This window comes from Vidua chalybeata, chromosome 14 (assembly GCF_026979565.1).
Source record: "Vidua chalybeata isolate OUT-0048 chromosome 14, bVidCha1 merged haplotype, whole genome shotgun sequence".
Taxonomy (NCBI): Eukaryota; Metazoa; Chordata; class Aves; order Passeriformes; family Viduidae; genus Vidua; species Vidua chalybeata.
Window position 1 is genome coordinate 4,895,537 of NC_071543.1, and position 19,490 is coordinate 4,915,026.

Below are 19,490 nucleotides of genomic sequence, written 5' to 3' on the forward strand. Positions count from 1 at the left end.
TGGAACAGAAGTGCAGCTCCTGCTGCCACTTTACTGTTAGAGATACAATGGCATGCAGCAACATGCAGGCGCTGGCAGCTCCTCCAGCACAGGGCACTGTGCAGGGCTGCTGAACCCCACGAGAGCAGCATGGCCCCCGGGGGGGCAGTCTTTGATCCTAGCAATGATCCTAGGGGTGGTTGAGATGGAGGGAATGCGGAGGAGCCCACTCCTGCCAGGCACCATCCCACGGTACAGTCAGGCAGGTGTGAAGTGTAGTGTTTAACAGGCTAGGGGTAGCCCAGAGCAGGGAGCTACAGGGAGGCTGCTGCTGGAGCTCACAGGCAGCCATGGATGCTGCCTGAACCCAGGGCTGGGTTGTCCAGCTATGGGGCCACACCAAAGCGCCGCAGCCCACCCGCCTCCCCAAAACGCTTATCCCCCTGGGCCAAGCTCCTGCTGGTTGCATTAAACCTGTGCAAAATCAGTATGAAGGCACCTGCTCATGCCATGGAGACAGGTGGACAGTGACAGGGGTGACATCTAAGTGCTATTTGTGGCTGTTGCAGCAGAAAGGAGGGGACAGGTACCCCATTTTGTCCTCAATGTGGTTTTTTGCTCTATGAATCGCTCCCAGTGTTGAGCTAGAAGCTACAGGTGAGAGCTGGTTGAGGCTGGGTTGTCTCCATGCCCACAGCATTGGTGACAGACAGTAGCAGTGTATTTGTCTCAGCATGCCATGCCCTGGCAGGGCACCATGCCAAGGCACAGGTACACAGCACCCACTGGCACTCACCTCAGCCCCCTATGGTCCCTCAGCCAGCAGGGAGTGGGTTAAGAACCCGCTGGCTGGGGCCATTGTTTCTGACACAATGAGGAGGAAGAGGATGCTGGAGCTGAAATTCCTTCAGCTCTTACCAGACAGATGGACAGAGCTGGACAAACAGACATGACAGAGGGTGAGCACGATTTAACCCTTTCAGGTGCTGCATGAATAGTAGCTGGGGGATGTTTAAGGCATGTGGTGCAGCACCAGATACAAGATAGGCACTGGTGTCCAGGACACTCTGGAGGGACCTCAAGGGCACAGAAAGACCCATGAAAGTGCTGGTAGCATCCATCCATCTGGTCTTGCTGGGCCACAGGCTGCTGAGTGGCCAGAGCCCATGACAGCTCTGTGGCACAACAGCCCCTGTCAGCACCTGGACTGGCAACCTCCCTCCCCTGCTTGGTAAATCAGAAAAATAAATAAAAGGCAGGGGCTGGACAGATGGACAGACACAGGGAGAATCCACAAGGGGCTGGATCCTCTTTGGCAGCAAGCTGGCATCACAGCCAGGATCCTGGAGGGAGACCGGGTAGGGGGCTAGCAGTCCTTGGAGGCCTGGCCAAGGCTCTCGCGCAGGCACCTGAGCTGCTCCTGGCCCAGCTTGATCTTCTCTTCCAGCTCCCGCTGCTCAGCAATGAGGGCTGACTTCATCTTGACAAAGTGCTGGTAGTCCTGGAGGTGCTCGGCGGGCAGGTACCGTGCCACCATGGCACCCACTGCCTCCTCCCGCCGCCCCACATGCTCCTTCAGCTCTTTGGCATCCTCCAGCTGTGCCACCAGCAGCCGCTGCTTCTCCCGCAGGGCCAGCTGTGGGCAAGACAGCTGGCGTTGGCAGGGCATCCCGCAGCCCAAAACCTCACGGGTGAGGGTCCCCTCCCCCATGCCCACCTTGTCCTCAGCAGGGGCGTGCGGCCCCAGGCTGCCCAGGGCAGTTTCCACCCGGGCCAGGCGACCCGAGAGAGAGAGCAGGAGGTTGACCACCTTGTCCAGGTCGCCCACAAAGAGGCGGTACTTGTCGAACTCCCCTGGGGTGCAGAGCGCTTGCAGGCGAGCAGCCACATCTTCACCCAGTGCCCCATTGGCACTAATGTCCTCCTGCAGCCCCCGTTGTGCCTCCTGCAGCACCACCAGCTTGCGGCTCAGACTCTCGATCAGCTGCAGCTGCCGGAGCAAAGGGGTCAGGGGTAACTGGGACCACTCTCTGTGGGATCAGGGGACTAGCACAGAGGCTGTGCTGGGGCCAACAGTACACAAGAACCTTGTGGTACCCCTGGTTCCCATGAGTTACTGGCAATTCCCAGTCCCCACGAGAATGTGTCAATGTCTCAGAGTCCATGTGCACCTAATGGATGGCCCTGGTCCCTGTGGGTATCTGGGAACATCCCAGCCCCTGCAAACATCAAGCACCTGGAGATCCCACTGGTCCCCAAGAGCATCTGGTGAGACATCCAGGTCCTGCAAGCACCTGACAATGCCCCTGGTCCTTGCATACATCTGACAATGCCCCAGCCCCATATGAGTATACAGTAATGTTCCTGGTAGCCGCAAGCATCCAGCAATTACCCCCATGCCCATGAGTGCCTGGTGATGTCCCCAGCTCCCAAGAGCAACCAATGATGCCTTAGTGCCTGTAAGCATCCAGAAATGCCCCCAGTCTCCATGAGCACCTGGCCACGGCAGTGGGGAACCACAAGGGAATTGTCCCCAGCAGTGTCTTGTACCTTCTTTTCCACCAGCTCACGGTCCACCTCCTCCTCCTCATCCTCTGAGCTCCCCTCCATTACCTCTGGCAGCGCCTTTACCTTGTTGAGTGGCTCAGTTTTGCCCACTGCAACACCATAGTGCACTGAGAAGGAACTGGAGCTGGCAGCACTCCTGGGAGGCAGTGAGATGGGCTCAAAACCTTGCCTGGGGAAAGAGAGATACAGCAATAAGCACTGGGGGTGTCAGCCTGCCCTTGGTATGGGGCCCAGTGCCATGACAGCCGTACCTGTCCTGTGCCAGGGCCTCCAGGTGCCAGTCCTGCTGGAGACACTTCCGCCAGGCCTGTCGCTCCCCTGCCACCAGCAGCTCACCCATCACCTCAGTGGCAGTGCCAGGGGAAGCCAAGGGGGCCAGGACACTGACCAGGGAATGGTCCCTGACAGCCATGTCCCACAGCCGTTCCTCGGAGTCCATGCAGCGGGGCTGGGGCCAGCTGCCCTGGCAGCTCACCCCCTCCACTGCCCCAGAACTGGGCTTAAGTGCCTCTGGCAGGGCAGGGCCAGAGCCACAATGCAGGGACAGGGAGCACTCACCCATCCCATGGGGACTGGCACAGCCCTGCTCCTGGTTCTGGATGAGCCTTTGGGGCTGTTCCTCCATCTCCCAGGACTGCTTCATCTTTGTCCGCTTCTCCCCGGCTCCTGACACCCTGCCAACATCCACCCAGGGCATGTCAGCTCCCCTGCCCACCCATGGGGGCAGGGACACTCAGGGCTATGGCCATGCCAGGGAAAGAGGTCAGGGACACCCCACAATGAAAAAAAACCCACAGGGTGCTCTAAGGATTAGGGTGCTCTGATACAGGGTACAAGGGCCCACAAAAGCCCCCTCATGTGTCCCGGCTGTGCCTGCTTTCTCACCCCCACCCCCATGCCATGGCACCACTTGCCTGCAAACTTCAGCCTTGGCAGCATCAGGCCCAGGAGTCCTACGGAGTGATCTGGGGGCCTCAGGTCGGGGCCAGGCACCTGACGGAGCAGGGGGGCAAGCAGTGTGCCCCCAGGACTGGCCTTTCTGCTCCCCGGTGAGGCTCTGTGACTGCTCCCTCACTGCCTCAGCAATGCTGCGGACTGGCATTGGGGCAGCAGAGAAGGCAGAGCCATGCCCAGCACCATCTGGTGGGTGCTGGGATGCCCGGCGCTGCCTGTACTTCTCCCAGTTGGGCGGAGGTGGGCGGGGTGGTGGGGGGCCCTTCTTTTTGGGGATGCTGGGAGGGTCCAGCTTGGCACAGAAAAGGTCCTTCTGGTCACAGCCCCAGGGGCTGGAAGGTTCCAGGTTGAGGTGGCTCTCAGAGAAGGCTCTGCCCCTTAGTGGGCGGTGCAGCGGATCCGGGGGGCTCTCAGGAGTGTGGGCCAGGCGGTCACTATCCCACAAGAGGTCATGCGTGGATGTGGTCCGGTAGCAGGGTGGCCACTGTGGCTCAGTGCTCTCAAGGCAGGTGTGGAATGGGCCAAGCCTTGGGAAACCCGGTGGGTAGCTGGAGAGCTCACTAGGAAGAGAAGAAGGCACCCGTCCTCCCATACACAGTCACCCATCTGGCAGTTCAGACCCATTTCATGCCCTGCCTCATTTACCCCAGCCAGTTATCCAGTCACACTGGTGGGAGAAGCCCAGGCTCATCTGCTGGGCACAGCCCCCCAGAGATGGCCCCAGACCTCTGGGGAAGGGTAAGGAGGGACCACCTTTGCTTTGGACACCTCCTCACATACCCTTGCCTTGCGTGCCCCCTCCTGCCTCAAAGGGCACCACGCCAAGGATGGCCAAGGAAGTATGGGAGGCACTTTCTACATCCCCAATCAAAATCATGGCAGTCCCCACATCCCCCTGGCAGAGGTCCCCACTGAGTGGCACACACATCCCAGCACCATGGCACTTGGCATGAGCTCACCTGATGGACTGGCTGACTTTCCTGGTTATTGCAGGTGGTTCCCACTCATCCTGAGGAAATTCCTGTGTGTGGGGGAAGGCAGTATGAAATCCATCCCCCAGCACCTCTGTCCCATTCCCATTCAGGTGCTGAAGGCTTGCAGGCAGTCTACAGGGCCAGTGGGGGAACAGCACCCCACACCCCAACCTAGGGTCATGGTCCAGGGGTGCAAGGGAGTGTCAGTGCTGCTCCCCAGCACAGTCCCACAGGGCATTACTCACCGGGACGAAAGCTCTCCGGGGGGGCCAGGCATCACTGTCCTCTTGCCCAGGATGGGTAGCCGGGTAGCAACAGTCAGGGCAGCGCACCCAGGACATAAGGTGACAGCGGCATGTGTGGCCACGGGGCAGTGGTGGTGGGCACAGGTCCCCTCCACAACAACGGCAAGGCTCAGGGCGCAGGGGAACCCCACAGGGGTAGGAGAAGCCCCGCAGGTAATCCAGCTCCCCTGGCCTCCCCAGTGGCTTGTAACAGTGGGGCTGCTCCCGGCAGCACTCAGCATGGGGGCCAGCAGAGCCAGGGCGGATGGGTGAGGAGGGGCTGTAGGGCTGGTCCACAGAGAGGCGCCGGACATCCCGGTGCTCAGGGACAGGAGGCTGGAAGGTGCTGGGATCACCTGCTGGCGGCTTGCTGTGCCGGGGTGGTGCCACTCGGCTGCTCTCCTCAAAGAACCGGCGGCGGTCAGCAAAGGGCAGCAGGACGGCTTCGTCGCTGCCCCGTGGTGGGGAGCTGCAGGCCGCTGGGCCCTGGCTGTAGCCCTCCAGTTCACTGGGGCTGGGCGAGTGTTGCAGCTGCAGCTTGTTTTCTGGGGACCAGCGCCAGCGGCCCCTGGCTGTTGGCACCACCCGCTCAGGGGACAGGGGCCCTTTAGGGGCTGGCACTGGGTCAGGGGTGGGGATACCCCGGTCTGCAGAGCGGCCAGAGTTCCTGCTCTCCTCACTCGGTGCGGGGCTGAGACGTTCAGGCAGGGCAGGGCGTCGCTCTGCCAGTACACTGCCCTCGGGGGGCTCCTCAGTTTCCTCCACTGGCTCCTCACCAGGTGCATGTGCACCAGGACCCCGGCTCTTCTGCAGCTGGGCCTTGCGCCGCTGGATCTCGTTGCGCAGGCTGGTGGCAAAGCGGTCGCTGCGGCGGCGCATCTGAGCAGAGCGGTGGGGAGGACCCCCAGCCCGCCGGGCCCCTCCCCGGCTCTCCTCCTCCACTGGCCCCTCACTGCTGAGTACTGGGCTCGCCCCCTGGCCATCCTGCCCGCAGGCTTGCTGCAGCTCAGGGCAGCAGCGGCAGGGCGGTGGGCGGCAGCAAGGCTCTGGGCAGTGCGGGGGATCCTGGGCGGCCCCTGTGGTTCCCCCTCGGCTGCCCTCAGGATGCAGTGGGGACAAGGTCCAGCGCTGCCCACTGGGGGCTGGTGAGGCTCGCCCGCTGCTGGTGCCCAGCTGGAGGGAGCGGAACTGGGAGGCCAGCAGTTGCTCGGGAGCACTGTGACGGTGCAACATGTGGCCCTTGAGAGGGGACAGCAATGGGTTGTCACCTGCTGTCGTGGCATCAGGCACTTGGTGCATGCTGTCATCCAGGTACGGCTGGTTGTCAGACTCCATGCTCTCCCCCAGGAGTGACTCAGCTGGGCAACGGTCCGTCTGGGAGCTCAGCATGTAATACTGGTCAGCAGAGAGACAGTCCTTCGTGGGGTATGGCGCCAGTTTCCTCCTGCCCACTACTTCTGCCTCCCCATCCCGCTGGCAGAGGAAGGTGTCAGAGATCCAGCGGCCCTTGGCATGCAGCATGTCCGCTGACACTGACGCCTGGCGCCTGTCCCCTCGGCCAGCTGGGGCTGCTCGCAGGCTGTCCCTCCTGACAGGGGGCTGGGGGGGCACAGGTGCCCGCCAGGCCTCAGGGTGCCAGCTGGCAGATGGCTCAGCCCCTGTGGTCAGGTAGCGCCTGTCAGAGGCTTTGCAGGGGCCTTGGAGGCTGGAATCGATGGACACGGCCTCTTCAGGACGGAGAGAGAGGGCGCAGTCAGAGGCGATGGAGCTGGCAGAGAAGGAGCTGTAGGCCGAGTCCCGCTTGCTGTGGTACATGCCCTGGTCAACGGGTGAGGGGTCTCCTTCATAGCAGGCCTGGCTGGGATGGTCCAGGCTCTCCATGCTCCCGATGGAGCTGCTCCGGTCAGTGCTGCAGTGCCAGGACAGTGGGTTCCACTGCAGGAACAGCTTGCTGCTGCCTGGCCCCATGTCAGTGTTACAGGCACCTGCTGCCCCTCATCCAGCTCCACAGAGATCCCAAGGAGCCCATCCCCCCACATATACCCTCCCTGGGACAATGGAGCACAGGGCAGCACTACCCCAACCTGCCCTTCACCCCTGGGTTGGGGCCACCACCAAGGTTGCCTGGCACTGGCAAGGGGAGCAGGCACAGGGAACACAGGGTGTATGTGACTCCAGCCACTCGGGGACCTCCCAGCTCTGGCAGCCGGGGCAGTGGGACTAAGCAGCTCCTGGCTGTCTCCAGCAGAGCCACCGCCCCTTCCTGCCGGGAGCCGGGAGTAAACAGCCAGGGGAAAGGGTAGTGCAGGATGAGGAGGAATGTCCGAAAGTAGCGTAGGAGCCCCTGTGCCACCCCCACTGCCACAACCCAAGAGGGTGTCCCATCTGCCCCCCTCTTGCACAGTCTCATAACTGCCCCCAGGGTCTCACCTGACATCACACCCTGAAGGCCAGGAGAGGCTGAAGGCATCAGCCGGGCAGTTCATGGTGGGAACGTCTGGGCGGCTTTCGGCAAGTTTGGCCACGTGCCAGGAATGGGGCCGGAAGACGGGCACGTTCCTCCTGCCAAGAGCAACAGCGGGAAAGGACAAGAATGGGGAGGAAGCCAGGCCAAGGAACTGGGGCTGAAGTCACTTCCTATGGTGTTTCCTGTCCCCCCCAGGCCAGCGCCCGCCCAAAGGGGATGGCAGTGAGGAGGGTCCAGCCCTGCAAGCACCCAGCACCGGGCAAGGGGACCCCACAGCTCACCCAGCTGGCCAGGGCTCTCCAGACTGCAGCATCCCTGCTGCCGCATCAACAGGAGACTCAGGACACGGTCTCTGCATAGCCCATAGGCAATGCCCTGAGCAGGACAAGCGTCTCTGCTGGAACTGGACTAGCTCCACCAAGGGACTCTGGGGCCACATCTGTCTCCACCGCAAGCCTGACCTTCCCCCTTGTTCTTTTGTCCCTCAGCATCTGCAGCAAGCACCAGCCACATCATGTCTCCGGGAAGGGTCCTGTGCTGGTTGGTCCCTGTCCCACCCCTCACAGCATCCATAGGAGTCTCCAGTCTCCCAAGCAAATGCCGCTACACAGACATGGTCAGAAGCCACCTCCTGTGCCTCCCAAATGCCAAGTGCTGCCACAACATCTACTGACTGGATGAGAGTGGCAAGCTGTGAGGTCAGCACAGGGACTTCCCAGAACCCCCAAACTCACCATGGATGATGCTGAGCCCCAGCACAGTCCCGTGGGACCCCTGCCCCTTGGGCAGTGCCCTTGCGCCGTCCCTGCCCCTGAGTGCTGCTGGAGCTGGAGTCAGTCAGGATGCAGCCAGGGAATGGATGCAGTTGGAGGGGTTGGGGGGGGAAGGGACTGCAAGGCCCAGCCCTGCCTCTCCTTCCTTTCCCAGGCAAGCAGGCAGGCAGGAGGCAGGCAGGCAGGAAGGGAGAGGAGCGGCCACGCTTGAGGATACCGCCCAGCGAGGGGGTGGTGAGCCCGATGCAATGCCCTGGCTCTGCTGGATGTGGAACCCCCACTTAGCGGGAGTGTTAACAGCAGCAAAGGGGCTGCTCCCCACCCTGTCCCAGCAAGAGGCACCTCCAGCTTCCTGCCAGTCAGGTAAAGCCCCACTGGCCCTCCCTGTGTCCCCTCCACAGCACTGCCAACCTGCGAACAACCATCTTCAGAGTGCGGTAGGAGCCCTTGATGAGGATGAGGGCCTCTTGGCGGGATCCGTACAGTGGCGTCCCGCTGATGTTCACCAGCTCATCACCTGGCTGCAGCCGGCGGGACAGTGCAGCCTTGCCCCCATCCTCCACCTGGGTGACAGAGAGGGGCATCAAGGTGGGCACAGCCCGCAGAATATCCCAGAGGATGTTCCATGGCCACCGCGTCTCAGGGGAGAAAGAGGCTTCAGAGAAGGTGCCTGAGCCCCAGGCACCACAGAGGGATCTGCGGGGCCAGGCTAGGCTCTCCCCCTTCTCTGGTCACATGAATTTCTGAGCAAGGGCATCAGGGAGGGAGGAGAAAGAAAAATGTCCCATCCCAGCAGATTCCCTCGCAGGCAGCACAAGGGCCCTTTGTCCAGCATGGATGCCAGCCCCCTGCTGCTGCTTCCAACCCCCCATCGAGCCTGTCTGGGCACCTGTGGTCATTTCAATGCCCAAAGGATGCCATCCCACCCTATGTGCACATAGGAGACAACAGCAGGGGAAGTGCTGAGCCCTGGCACATGCCTACCCTCCCTGACACCCATGTCCAACATGAATGTGGCACCCTGTATTGATGTGCTTAGAGGAAGTATGGCCATTGTGCTGCCAGCACATGAGATCCTGACCCATGCCCTCTGCCCTAGCTGGTAGATGCAGTCCTGGCAGCCCTGGGACAAGCAATGCCCAGCTGGGCTAAGCAGTGCCCATTGCTGGCACTGATCTCTGCCCATCCTGCCACTGCAATGGCCAGGGATCGCCAAGTCCAAACCACAGGGCTGGCAAGTGACTGGAGCTGCTGCTGCTGCGTGGTGGCAGTAGCACAGGGCATGCAGGTGCACGGGGCAGGTCCTGGGGTGCCCCATGCCTAGCATTGATGTGACAAGACCCTATAGCCACCAGCAGGGCAGAGCTAACCTGGCCCCATGCTGGGGCTCTTGCATCCACCCTACCCATGGGCTCTTCACCCCACCCATTGCTGCCAGGCCTGGCCAAGGAACGAGCTCTGCTCACAGTGTCTGCAGGACCAGTCTGGGCAGCAGCCAGGCCCCAGTGCCAGGAAGCACCCATGGCTTCCTAACAGGTCAGTCATTGTGCATGTGCCCCTGGGCACCACTTTCCAGCCTTAATGCTAGGTAGGACTCAGGGGGCATTCCACTGCCCCTGGACAAAATGTCACCTTAGGATGGAGGAAGGCAGGGGCAGCCAAGCCTGCCCAATGCACCACTGCCCCATGGCTTTGCCTGGCACAGCTGTGACCAAAACCGACAGCTCTCCCATTTTTCCAGGGATCATAGCACCACGATGCCATACCCAGGCTGGGCACAGCCCAATGTGCCTGCCTGTGCAGGCAGGCTGCCCTCCTACCCAGATACCAGCCATGGGGCTGCCTTCCTGGCAGGGGACCCTGACTGCCTGTGAGGACTCCCAGTTCTACCATGCAGTCAGTGGAGCACCTGGGTTTACCCCCTGCCATGCTGCTGCCCACCACCGGGCACCAGCAGAGCGTGCAAGGCAGGCTGCACCTTCACCTCAGTCCTTTGTCCAGACACGTGCCCACCAGTCCTGCCTGCCACTGCCATGGGGATGAGTCAGAGGTGAAAGGTGTCCCCACTTGCTGCAGGACACCACCAGGTCTGCACCCATGTCTGGGCCATCACATGCACTAGGACGGACAGGCTCAGCCCTGGCACCACTCGCCAGGAGCTAAATTTGGCACAAACAGCCCCTTGTTCTGCCTTTGCCACCAGTGAACTCAGCACTGGCAGGCAAACACCACCGCCTGCTGCCCTGCCTGGCTGAGCCAGCCCAGGACACTTCCCGAACACCATCCCTGGAGTTCACTCTGGGCCCTAATGGTGGGCACCAGATAGCTTATGGGAATGTCTGCCTGTCTCAGGAGAAACTTGTCTTAGGAATCACAACCAGAACAGTGCCAGAGCTGTGCTCACCCTGCCCCACACCAACCTCCCTCCCTGCCCCTGACGTGCTCAGGGATGCCTGTACCGGAGGGCGTTTGCAGCCCCGTGGAAGGCTTAAGAGCGCGTGTGAGCACCGCCGTGGGACTCTGCCACAGAAAGAGATCCTGCCCGGAGTGGGCTCAGAAGCCAAACTCTGTTACCGAGTGCGGGGACGCCCTTCCTCTTTCCGGCCCGCGGCCCCCGCTCCACAGGCGAGGGCTGCCCCCTCTCCGCGCACACCTCGCCCGGCCGCAGCGGCGGAGCGGTGACCCCGGGGACCCTCCCCTGAATGCACAGAGCGCTGGGACAAGCCCCTTTTGTCTGCCGAGCACACGCGGTGGCGGCGTGTCCGTGGGAGCGCGGGGGCCGACACCTCGCGGCCCGCAAGCCAACCCCCTTCTCAAAAGTGGTGAGGAACATCCCCTCCTCCGGCAAACGGCGGAGCCACGGGCACCCCCCCACCCCGAAGGCCAGCAGCGAGTCGGGACGCGGGCAGTTACTCCCTCGGCGCCCGGCTCCCCACCCGCCGGCGGTGCCACCTCAGGGCGCAGGGCTGGAACCGGAGCCACTTTTCCAGCTCCCCCAGCCAGACCGCGCTGCCCGCGTCCCGCCGAGGGCGTGGAACGGCCCGGGGGCGCAGTCGGCCCGGCTCGAGGCAGGGAGCAGCCCCGGGGCCGCCAGCCCGGCCCGCCGCACCCCGGCTCAGCAGGACGGTGACACCGGGTGGGCAGGCGGCCAAATCGTCCGGCGACAGGGCCCCGTCCGGGCTCCGTGGAGGGGTGGCTATTGGAGTTCCCCTGGCCGCTGCCCTGCTCCCCGCGGGTCTCCCCGCGGAGCGATGCGCTGGCGGGGGCCGCGGGAATCGGTGACCCTCTGTGGGGCGAGACGTCGGGGCCGCAGGGGTCCCCCTCAACATTCGCTCCCGGCTGCGGCCGGGCTCCGCTCGGCATCGCACCCCGGCGCCAACCCCGTAACGGGGAAGGTTCTACCCCTGCGTTCCAGGGGTGCCGGGGCATGACGGGACGGACTCTCGTTCCCCCACCGTGGCCGTAAACGTCCCCGCAGAGTCCGGTGCCCGGGACGCCCATGGGCGCGGCACCGACGGATGGGCACACAGGGGGCTGACCTCCCCCGGCTACGGCCCGCGGGACGGGACCGGGAAAGACGTGAGAGGGAATGTGGGGGCCGCCCCCGACGCCAGCCCAACGGATGTGCCAGAGGAATTTCTTCCTGCCGCCGGGCCCGGGCTGTCCCTCCGCCCCTCTCGCTCTCACTCTTCACCGCGGCTCTAAGCGGAGGGCCGCGGAGATCGTAGGTGCGAGTGGCCGCCCCCGTCCCGCCGCGCCAGGACACGAGACCCCGCGGCCGGGGCTCCCCGCACCCCGACACCGCCGCGCCCCGGGTGTCCTCCCATCTCCCGCGCCCCGCCACGGGCGGAAGGCCCCTCGCGGGGGGATGTCGCGGAGCCCACGCGGGACTGTGCCGGCGATTCCTACCTTGGAGACGATGAGGGGCTCGCCGTGCTCTAGCCCGCCGCGCAGCGTGAAGCCCCAGGGCGCGCCCCCCTGCAGCTGCACATGCACGTACTGGGGGGCGCCGGGCCTGCCCTCGGCCCGCTCCATGGCGGCTACAGCTACAGCCCCATCCCGGCCTGGCCCCGAGCTGTGGAGGAAATGACACCCCCGCCCGCCCGGGCTGAGCGGCGCGGGGCGAGTGCGGGGCGGGGCCGCCCCGCACCGGGACTGCTCCGCCGCCGCCAATGAGGCGCAGGGGGACGGCGGCGGCCGGTTCGGCACGGCACAGCACTGCTCATGGCATGGCTCTGCACACAATGGCACAGCACAGCGCCTTTCTACTCAGTACCTTGGCATGGCATCCTTTAGCTCAGGGACCTGAAGTGAGCTGCTTGACTCATCTTAGTACAGCCCAGACGGCATATTTCAATTCAGTCCGGCTCAACCCAGCATGGCATGATATGGGAGGCTGGCAGACCTCAGTGCAGCACGATACAGCACAGCTCAGCATAGTATGGCAGGGGGGCCAGCATGGGTTAACTGGCCCAGCATGGCTCAGCCTGGCATGCTTCGGTGCAGTTCAGCTGGGTTGGCACATTCTGGCTTGTCTCAGCTCAGCTCAACATGACACAGCGCTGGCAAAGTTAAGTTTGGTACAGCACAGAACAACCAGGGGCCTCATCTGGCTTAGCTCCACTTGGCCTGGCCCAGTTTTATTCACTGCAGTTCAGCTTGGTTGACTTGGACAAGCAGGGCTGGCACAGTTCAGCTCAGCAGAGCCTGGCCTGGCTTGACTTAGCTTGACCATGCACAGGTTCAGCTCAAAATGACCCAGTTGGGTTCAGCACAATACGATGCCCCCAGGAACCCACACCAATAGAGCCTGCTCAGCACAGTTTAGCCTGGCACGGTGGCAGTTCAACAGCACTCAGGTGGGCACGAGGGGATGGCAGTAGGGTGATGCAGCCCCCCTGGCATCCCCACCATGTAGTCGCACTGGCGGCCCAAGCTCCAATGCCTGCAGGCCAGCACATGCTGCTGGCTCCTGTCTGACCTACTCATGCCAGCCCCCACCCTGTCCATATCCTGCCGGGCACCTTAGGGCGTGCCTGGCAGTTTGGCCGTTCTTCACCTTTGTCTTTTCCCTGCCAGGCCCAGGAGAAGCAGCTGTACTGCTTGGGGGAAATTGAGGCAAGGGGAAGAGCCGGCGATGGCAGCTGGGGATGGTGGGAGTGGATCGGCATGGATTCCCCGGCGGGGCCGAGAGTCCTGCTCCGCCCTTTCCCGCCTGGGGCCACGACTCTTACTCATCTGCTTCCCAGACAACACAGCCAGCCTGGAAAGCTCTGCTCTGCAAGCAGCACCTGCAGCCCCTGGTTGCCCGCCACGGCCTGGGAGGGTCGGCTTGCACTGACAGGCTGGTTCATTCCCAGTGCTGGAAGTATCTTAAGTTTTTCTTGGTAGTCCTGGTCCACAAGCACCTGCCTTGAGCTCTGCCTGCTCCCTGTACATGCTCCCTGTACAGCCCAGCTGCAGCCAGACCAGTACAGCCAGAATGTCACAGGACACAGGGTGAAGTGGTACCTGGGCTATTTGTAGTGCTAGAGCCCACCCAGGAGAGATGCATGGCTCCCCCCCATACAGCCTTGACATGTTCACCACTGTCGTGTCCACCACCCTGACACAAATCTCCTGCTCTCCCCTATGGCATTACCACCTGCCTTGCAATTCCCCCAAATCATGACTGGCTGCTGCCATGCCCAGCTTTTCCCAACCTTCACTGGCTCATCTGCCCCTTGTGTGCTTTCCGGAATGAGTAACCAGGGCTGCCTGGCCAGGCAAGAGGGCTCCTGTGCCCTGGCTCATCATGTTTAGCACCACACACACCTCTACACAGCCCTCCCAGCCCTTAGCACTATGCCCAGCTGGCACCAGGAAGGGTGGGCAGCAGACACCAGTACAATCCTCCCAGCTCTCTCCATGTCCCTATGCCTGCACCAGTGGTTCCCAACCAGTGTGCTCACCCCCTGGCCACCTCCATCCCAGCAGTGTACTGTGGGTCTGGGCACAACACCAGGGGCTCTAGAGATGGCACTGGCTGCAGCTGCCCATAGCACACTGTAATGTGCCCAGAGGGCCTTTCCCAGGCAAGCACCATGGAGTCACTATCCCCAGTACGGAAAGGGGCTCGAATGGCCCATGCCAGCGAGAGGGTGGGAATCATGCTCACCTCTCGGCTTTGAGCAGGTGCTGGCAGAAAGGCCTGGAAACTGGTCAAGGTGGGCAAAGTTGCGGGCATGCTGATGGTGGTGGCAGGATGATGCCTACAGCGGGGTACTGCTGACTTACCCAGAAATACTTAGCGCTGCTGGGCTCGGGGTCACTCTGCTCACCCGTGCGTCTTAGTGCCAGCTGGACAGAGCGAGGCACTGGGCAGCCTGGTTGTGCTGTGGGGCTGTTGGGGAGCAGAACCCCAGGCTCTGTGCCTGCTTGGGGCAGTGCAGACCAGCTTGTAGCAATGGGCACGAAGGTGATGAGCCACTGCTGGAGAGTCAGCACAGGGTGGAGGGAGCTGGAGGGACTCTCATTGCATGAAAGCACCCTCTCAGGCTCTGTCTGGTCCCATTCCCCTGGGACCCAGGGAGCTCCTGCCTCTTTAAAACCTGATTGAGTCTATGCCTTTAAAATGGGCCTGGGCAAGGACCTCCTACCCCATAGGAGGAGGCTGAGCCAGGAGCAGGTGGGCTGAATAAGCTGGTTCTCCCTCCCCACTTCACCCCACTCCCCTACCCCAGCACCTTTACAGCTCCCAAAGCCAGGCTCTGCTGGGCTAGCTTTGCTCCTGGTCTGGATTTTAGTCTGGAATTTGTACCCCTTTTTGCTTACAGATTCCCCCCCACCTTTCTGTTCCTCTGTCAAGCTGAAGCAGTTGGTGTGGTTGTCCTGTTTTGATAGGAGCTGGGAGCACCCTGGGATCCTTTTGCTGGTGCCCACAGTCAGCTCTGCCTCTCAAGTGAGGAGAAGCATGACTGCAGGCTCTTCCTAATTCTTCTGCTGGCCAGCCCCACCTTGTCCCTCTTACCTGCTCCCTCCCAACACTCACCTATCATGGCTATGCCCTACCCTTTCACCAGCCTCCTCCTCCTCCTCTTTGTTGTGCCCCTTTCCCAGGCTGCAAACCAGTCCCCACTACCCCTTGGCTCCCTGCCTGCTGTCCCCCCCCTGCCCCTGCTGCAGGCCCTGCAAACACGGGCTCCAGGCAGCCCAGGTTGGCAAGTGGGGCCAGCCAGTGAGCAGCCCCTGCGCTACATGCTGAATCTGTACCGGCGTGCTGCTGACCGCGAAGGCCGACCCCGCCGCACCCACAGCCTAGGCACCAACACCATCCGCCTCGTCCAGGCCACTTCCCACGGGGGTCAGCCCTGGGCAGGTAAGGAACTGGTGAGCACTAAGGATGGCATGGGCGCTTAGCAGAGCTAGCAGGGTGGGCTTCCTTCCCCTTCTCTACAGTGTCCTGGCTGGGGTTGCTATTGGCCATGGGGTTCCACTTGGTGGGAGTCCAAGGCTCTGCCTCAGGGGTGAGATGGGCAAATGCATAGCTGGCCCTTGTGTGCCCTTCTCTCCTTCCCAGTCTGTCTGATGCTCTGCCAGGCTAGTGGTGTTGGTGCAGAGGATGGGAAATGTTACAGACTCTTTGCCCTTCATGCCACCAGCAAGCCTTGGCTCATGGCTTCTGTTTGCTGCAGCTTCTGCCTTGTGCTGGGGCAGATGGCTGTCACAGGCTCTGCTGTGTTGTGTGGGGCTGTGGCAGCACCATGAGAGGAAGGGGTGCTGCACAGTGCCTCCTGTACTGTGCTAACAGGGGCACTATTTCCCTGCAGGTCGCTGGTACTTGCAGGCCCTCACCTACCACATGGAAGGCCAGCCAGAGGTTGAGCACCTCCTCAGAGCTACTGTGGTCTACCTGCCCAGTCTGTCACTGCCCCACGGTCGCCTCCTCTGCGCTCTGGAGCTGGTGATGGCCAGCGAGGCACCCAGGGTGCTGCTCAGCCCTACTGCCCGTCCCCGCCACGGCTGGGCTGAAGTTGACGTCACCCGTTACCTGGTGCTGGGGAACAGCAGCGTGGGGAGCCTGGCACTGCGGCATGTCTGTGTGCGTGCTGGCCGAGCAGGAGGCCATGATGCCCCAGTGGCCCCTGGCCACCCTTTCCTCCTTCTCTACCTTAATGATACCCAGGCAGGGTTGGCACCTCTGGCAGCAGAGCCCCACCGACACCGACGTGACACAGGGACATTGGCTCATGACCTGCCCAACTACCTGCGGGAGCACGGAGGGGAGAAGAGTGACTGTTCCCTCCACCCCTTCCCTGTCAGTTTTGCACAGCTGGGCTGGGACCACTGGATCATCGCTCCTCACCGCTACAACCCACGCTACTGCAAGGGCACCTGTCCCCACCTGCTCCGCTATGACTATCATGCACCCAACCATGCTGTGGTGCAGAATTTCATTCATCAGCTTGTGGATGCCAATGTGCCCCGGCCCTCCTGTGTGCCCTATCGTTACAGCCCCATCAGTGTCCTCATGATTGAGCGCAATGGAGGCATACTGTACAAGGAGTACGAGAATATGATTGCAGAGTCCTGCACTTGCCGATAATTTCCACTGCCCCAGCACATCACCCCTGGGCTCTGCCTCTTCCTGCAGATCTGGACTTTAGGGTTTATCTTGCTCTGCCTCGGACTCACTTGGCTCATCTCCCCTCCCCATGCAGTGCTGCTCAGTGGGGAGGTTTTACAATGACAGTTTTACATAAGTTGTGGTTTTTTTAAAGGCAGGAACCTGTCCTGGGGTGGTTGCCCCATGGCATCTGTCCTTCCTGCAGCCCCCAATGGCTGCTGCCTGGTTTTGGTGGGCAGGGGGGCTTGGCCTGATGTTCTCAGATATGAGCTGTGTCCTAAACTGGAGTACGAAGCTCTTGGGAGGTGGCTGGGAATCTCCTGGTGGAGCGAGGGCAGGGAGGGTAGCAAGTCCAGGTGTCTCTGTGTTTTGCATCTGACACATTGACATCAGGATCTGATGTGACCCTGCCTGTGGCATCCCTCCCCAACTCACATGTACTCCATCCCTATCTAGTCTGCAGAGGCATCTCTGGATTTGGGCTGGAGGGAGGAAGCCTCTCTCCTCTCCTGAAGTTCTGCTCTGGAAGGGCTATGAAAAACTGGAGGGACCTGAGCTGCCATCTCTGCTTCCAGTGCTAGAGGCCAATGCAGCTGCCTGTGCTGGCCTCTGCCTGCTATTTCCTCTGACACACTTGTTCTTCAGCTCCTTGGCTTGCCCTCTAGCAAGGGCTCAGGTCTTTTTCCCAGAGCTCAGATTCCTGTTGCAGATGTCTCTCTACCTTCTTGCACTCTTGCTGTCACACAGGCTTTGGGCTCTGCTGGGCTCCTGGCATGTCCCTGTTCCCAGAAGGGTCAGTCCTGCTCTCAGCACCCCTGCTGCCTGATTTTTCTCTATTTATTTCTTGACTGTGAATAAATAAATTGATTGATTTTGCTAAAGACCATCTTGGCCTGTTCTTGCACTGTCCCCAGGGTGCAGCAGGTGCCCCCTGGGATAGGCTGCCATAGGTTGTATCCGTGTGCAACTGCCCTTGTGCTTTCACTGGAGGGTGTGGGGGTAAATCCCAGCTGGTTCAAGCAGGGCCTATGAGAAGTGCCTCCCCTGGAGCATTGACCTACCCTAGTGCAGAGGAGACCGGATGTGGCTGCAGGCAGCTGCCTCCATGGGACTGGGAATGAGAGATGCCTCGCATCCCTCTGTACGGGGCAAGTCCTAGGGGGCCATGGAGGGGCAATGAGCCAGGTCTCCTGGGACTGTCTGTCGCCATGGACAAGGCATTCCTCTGCTGGGGCTATTGTGGGTAGGTATCTGCAAACAAACCTGACTGTTGCTGGATATGGTGCCCTGTCTGCAGTGCTGGAGCAAAATTTCCATTCTTTGAGCAGCAAAGCATAGGTGGCAGTCATCATCCTTGGCACCAGAGCTGGGGGCACTGTCATCTGGGTGCTGTTTCTCCACAGCTCATGCTCTTGCCAGGGTCTCCTCTTGCTTGGGATCCAGCCCCATCTGTTATTGCTGGCCCAAGCTCCATGGGGATGTTTCAGCAATTTTATTTTTCCCATGAGTGTTTGCTGTTGGATGGGATGCTGTCATCTCCAATCCCTCCCTTTCCTGCCAGTCTCAGTTTCTTTCCCATCCTGGAAGAGTGAGAAACCAGAGAGCCCCAGGTTCTCTCTTGCCCCTTGTCCCCAGTTAGCCACATCTTGGTGATGAGTGGGGAATGTCTTCTGCTTTTTTTGGAAGCTCACAGATCTGAGCCCTATCAATCGTTAAGTATGTGCTGTTGATTCATTCAGGTAAGTGATGATAAAAGACATGGAGAGGGGCATGCTCCCAGCCCTGGACACTCCTGGATGCCAGTGGCCCCCCAACCCTAACCTGCTGCCAGCACTCCTTGGACCAGCTGGACACCTGCTGATGGATGAGCCCTGGAATCTGTCACCCCAGCCCTGTGTCCATTTATGCACTGTGCCAACAGGCTCTTGTGTCTTTTGGGATGGGCCCCTTCCTTGAGTACCCATGGGTGCCCATGGATGCTCCAGCAGCAGAATCACCTCTGTGCTGGTGGTGGGACAAGCGCTACCACAGAGATGGAGGAGCAGTGATTCAGGGAAAGAGTCACTGTTCCTGGATGACCTCAGCACCGTGCCTGCATCATTGCTGGGACTGCCAGGCGCAGGGTACAGTAATCCTAACCTGTTGCCTGGCTGCACCTTGTAGGGACGATCTTCCTGCAGATCCCGCAGCTATGTGAGCCCCTTGGGCACAGCCTGGCATTGCATTGGGGAGCACCAGGAGTCCTGGGTTTGGGGACATGCACCCAACCCACCCTCAGGTAGGGATCTTGCCTGTGGAGCTGCTGCCAGCACAGGGGGCTGCACTGGCCTCTTTTTCTCCCCCAGGCCAGCTAGTGCATCCCTGTTCCCTTCTGCATCCCCGTTCCCTTCTGCCTTGTTCCCAGCTCCTTCCTCTGCCCCAAACCCCACACTGAGGCTTTGCTTTGTTTCCACTGGGTGCCCATTCACTATCCCTCCTGCTGCCCCTCCTAAGTGAGCATGAACACCTCACATCCCACATCCTCCAGGCTGGCCCTGGGCAGAGAGGGGATGTGTCCCACGTGCCTTTATAGTGCTGGGGCAAATCTGGGTTGGGGAAAGTACAAGGGCACCAGGATGGAGATCAACCAGCTGTGGAGAGCAGCTGCTCTCCAGGCACCTTGCCAGGACTGTAGCTGGATGCAAATGGTGATGGCCAGGATCCAGATGCCTTATGGGTGCCCTGCAGAGGTGCTGGCAGCCCCCCAGCTGGGGTGGGGGGTAACAAGGGGCTGTTTCTCTGCCCAGGGCCACTCAAATATTTGTGCAGAGCCATTACCTAGGAGGAGCAGTGCCTAGTGGAGGCACCTGACAGATGGAGTTTGCAACACCATGGAAGCCTCAGCAC

At 61.3% G+C, this 19,490-nt stretch overlaps 2 protein-coding genes across 4 annotated transcripts; one reads left to right on the top strand and one right to left on the bottom strand.

The window, feature by feature from the left end:
- Window positions 1-12,344, bottom strand: SHROOM4 (shroom family member 4). Of its 3 annotated transcripts, XM_053955746.1 has the most exons (10): window positions 11,909-12,344; window positions 8,411-8,562; window positions 7,190-7,321; window positions 4,721-6,668; window positions 4,461-4,522; window positions 3,462-4,061; window positions 2,799-3,221; window positions 2,530-2,716; window positions 1,697-1,969; window positions 1-1,615 (listed from the first exon to the last, which is right to left on the bottom strand). In XM_053955746.1, the coding sequence occupies exons 1-10, from the start codon at window positions 12,032-12,034 to the stop codon at window positions 1,346-1,348; spliced, it is 4,173 nt and encodes a 1,390-aa protein (XP_053811721.1). In that variant the 5' UTR covers window positions 12,035-12,344; the 3' UTR covers window positions 1-1,345. The 3 variants fall into 3 exon arrangements, with proteins under 3 accessions (XP_053811721.1, XP_053811723.1, XP_053811722.1); XM_053955748.1 differs by lacking the exon at window positions 8,411-8,562 and having other exon boundaries at window positions 4,721-6,577; window positions 11,909-11,986; XM_053955747.1 differs by lacking the exon at window positions 8,411-8,562 and having other exon boundaries at window positions 11,909-11,986.
- Window positions 12,345-14,846: 2,502 nt separating this feature from the next.
- BMP15 (bone morphogenetic protein 15) lies at window positions 14,847-17,519 on the top strand. Its single transcript, XM_053955885.1, has 2 exons — window positions 14,847-15,356; window positions 15,808-17,519. The coding sequence occupies exons 1-2, from the start codon at window positions 15,035-15,037 to the stop codon at window positions 16,581-16,583; spliced, it is 1,098 nt and encodes a 365-aa protein (XP_053811860.1). The 5' UTR covers window positions 14,847-15,034; the 3' UTR covers window positions 16,584-17,519.
- Window positions 17,520-19,490: the final 1,971 nt, after the last annotated feature.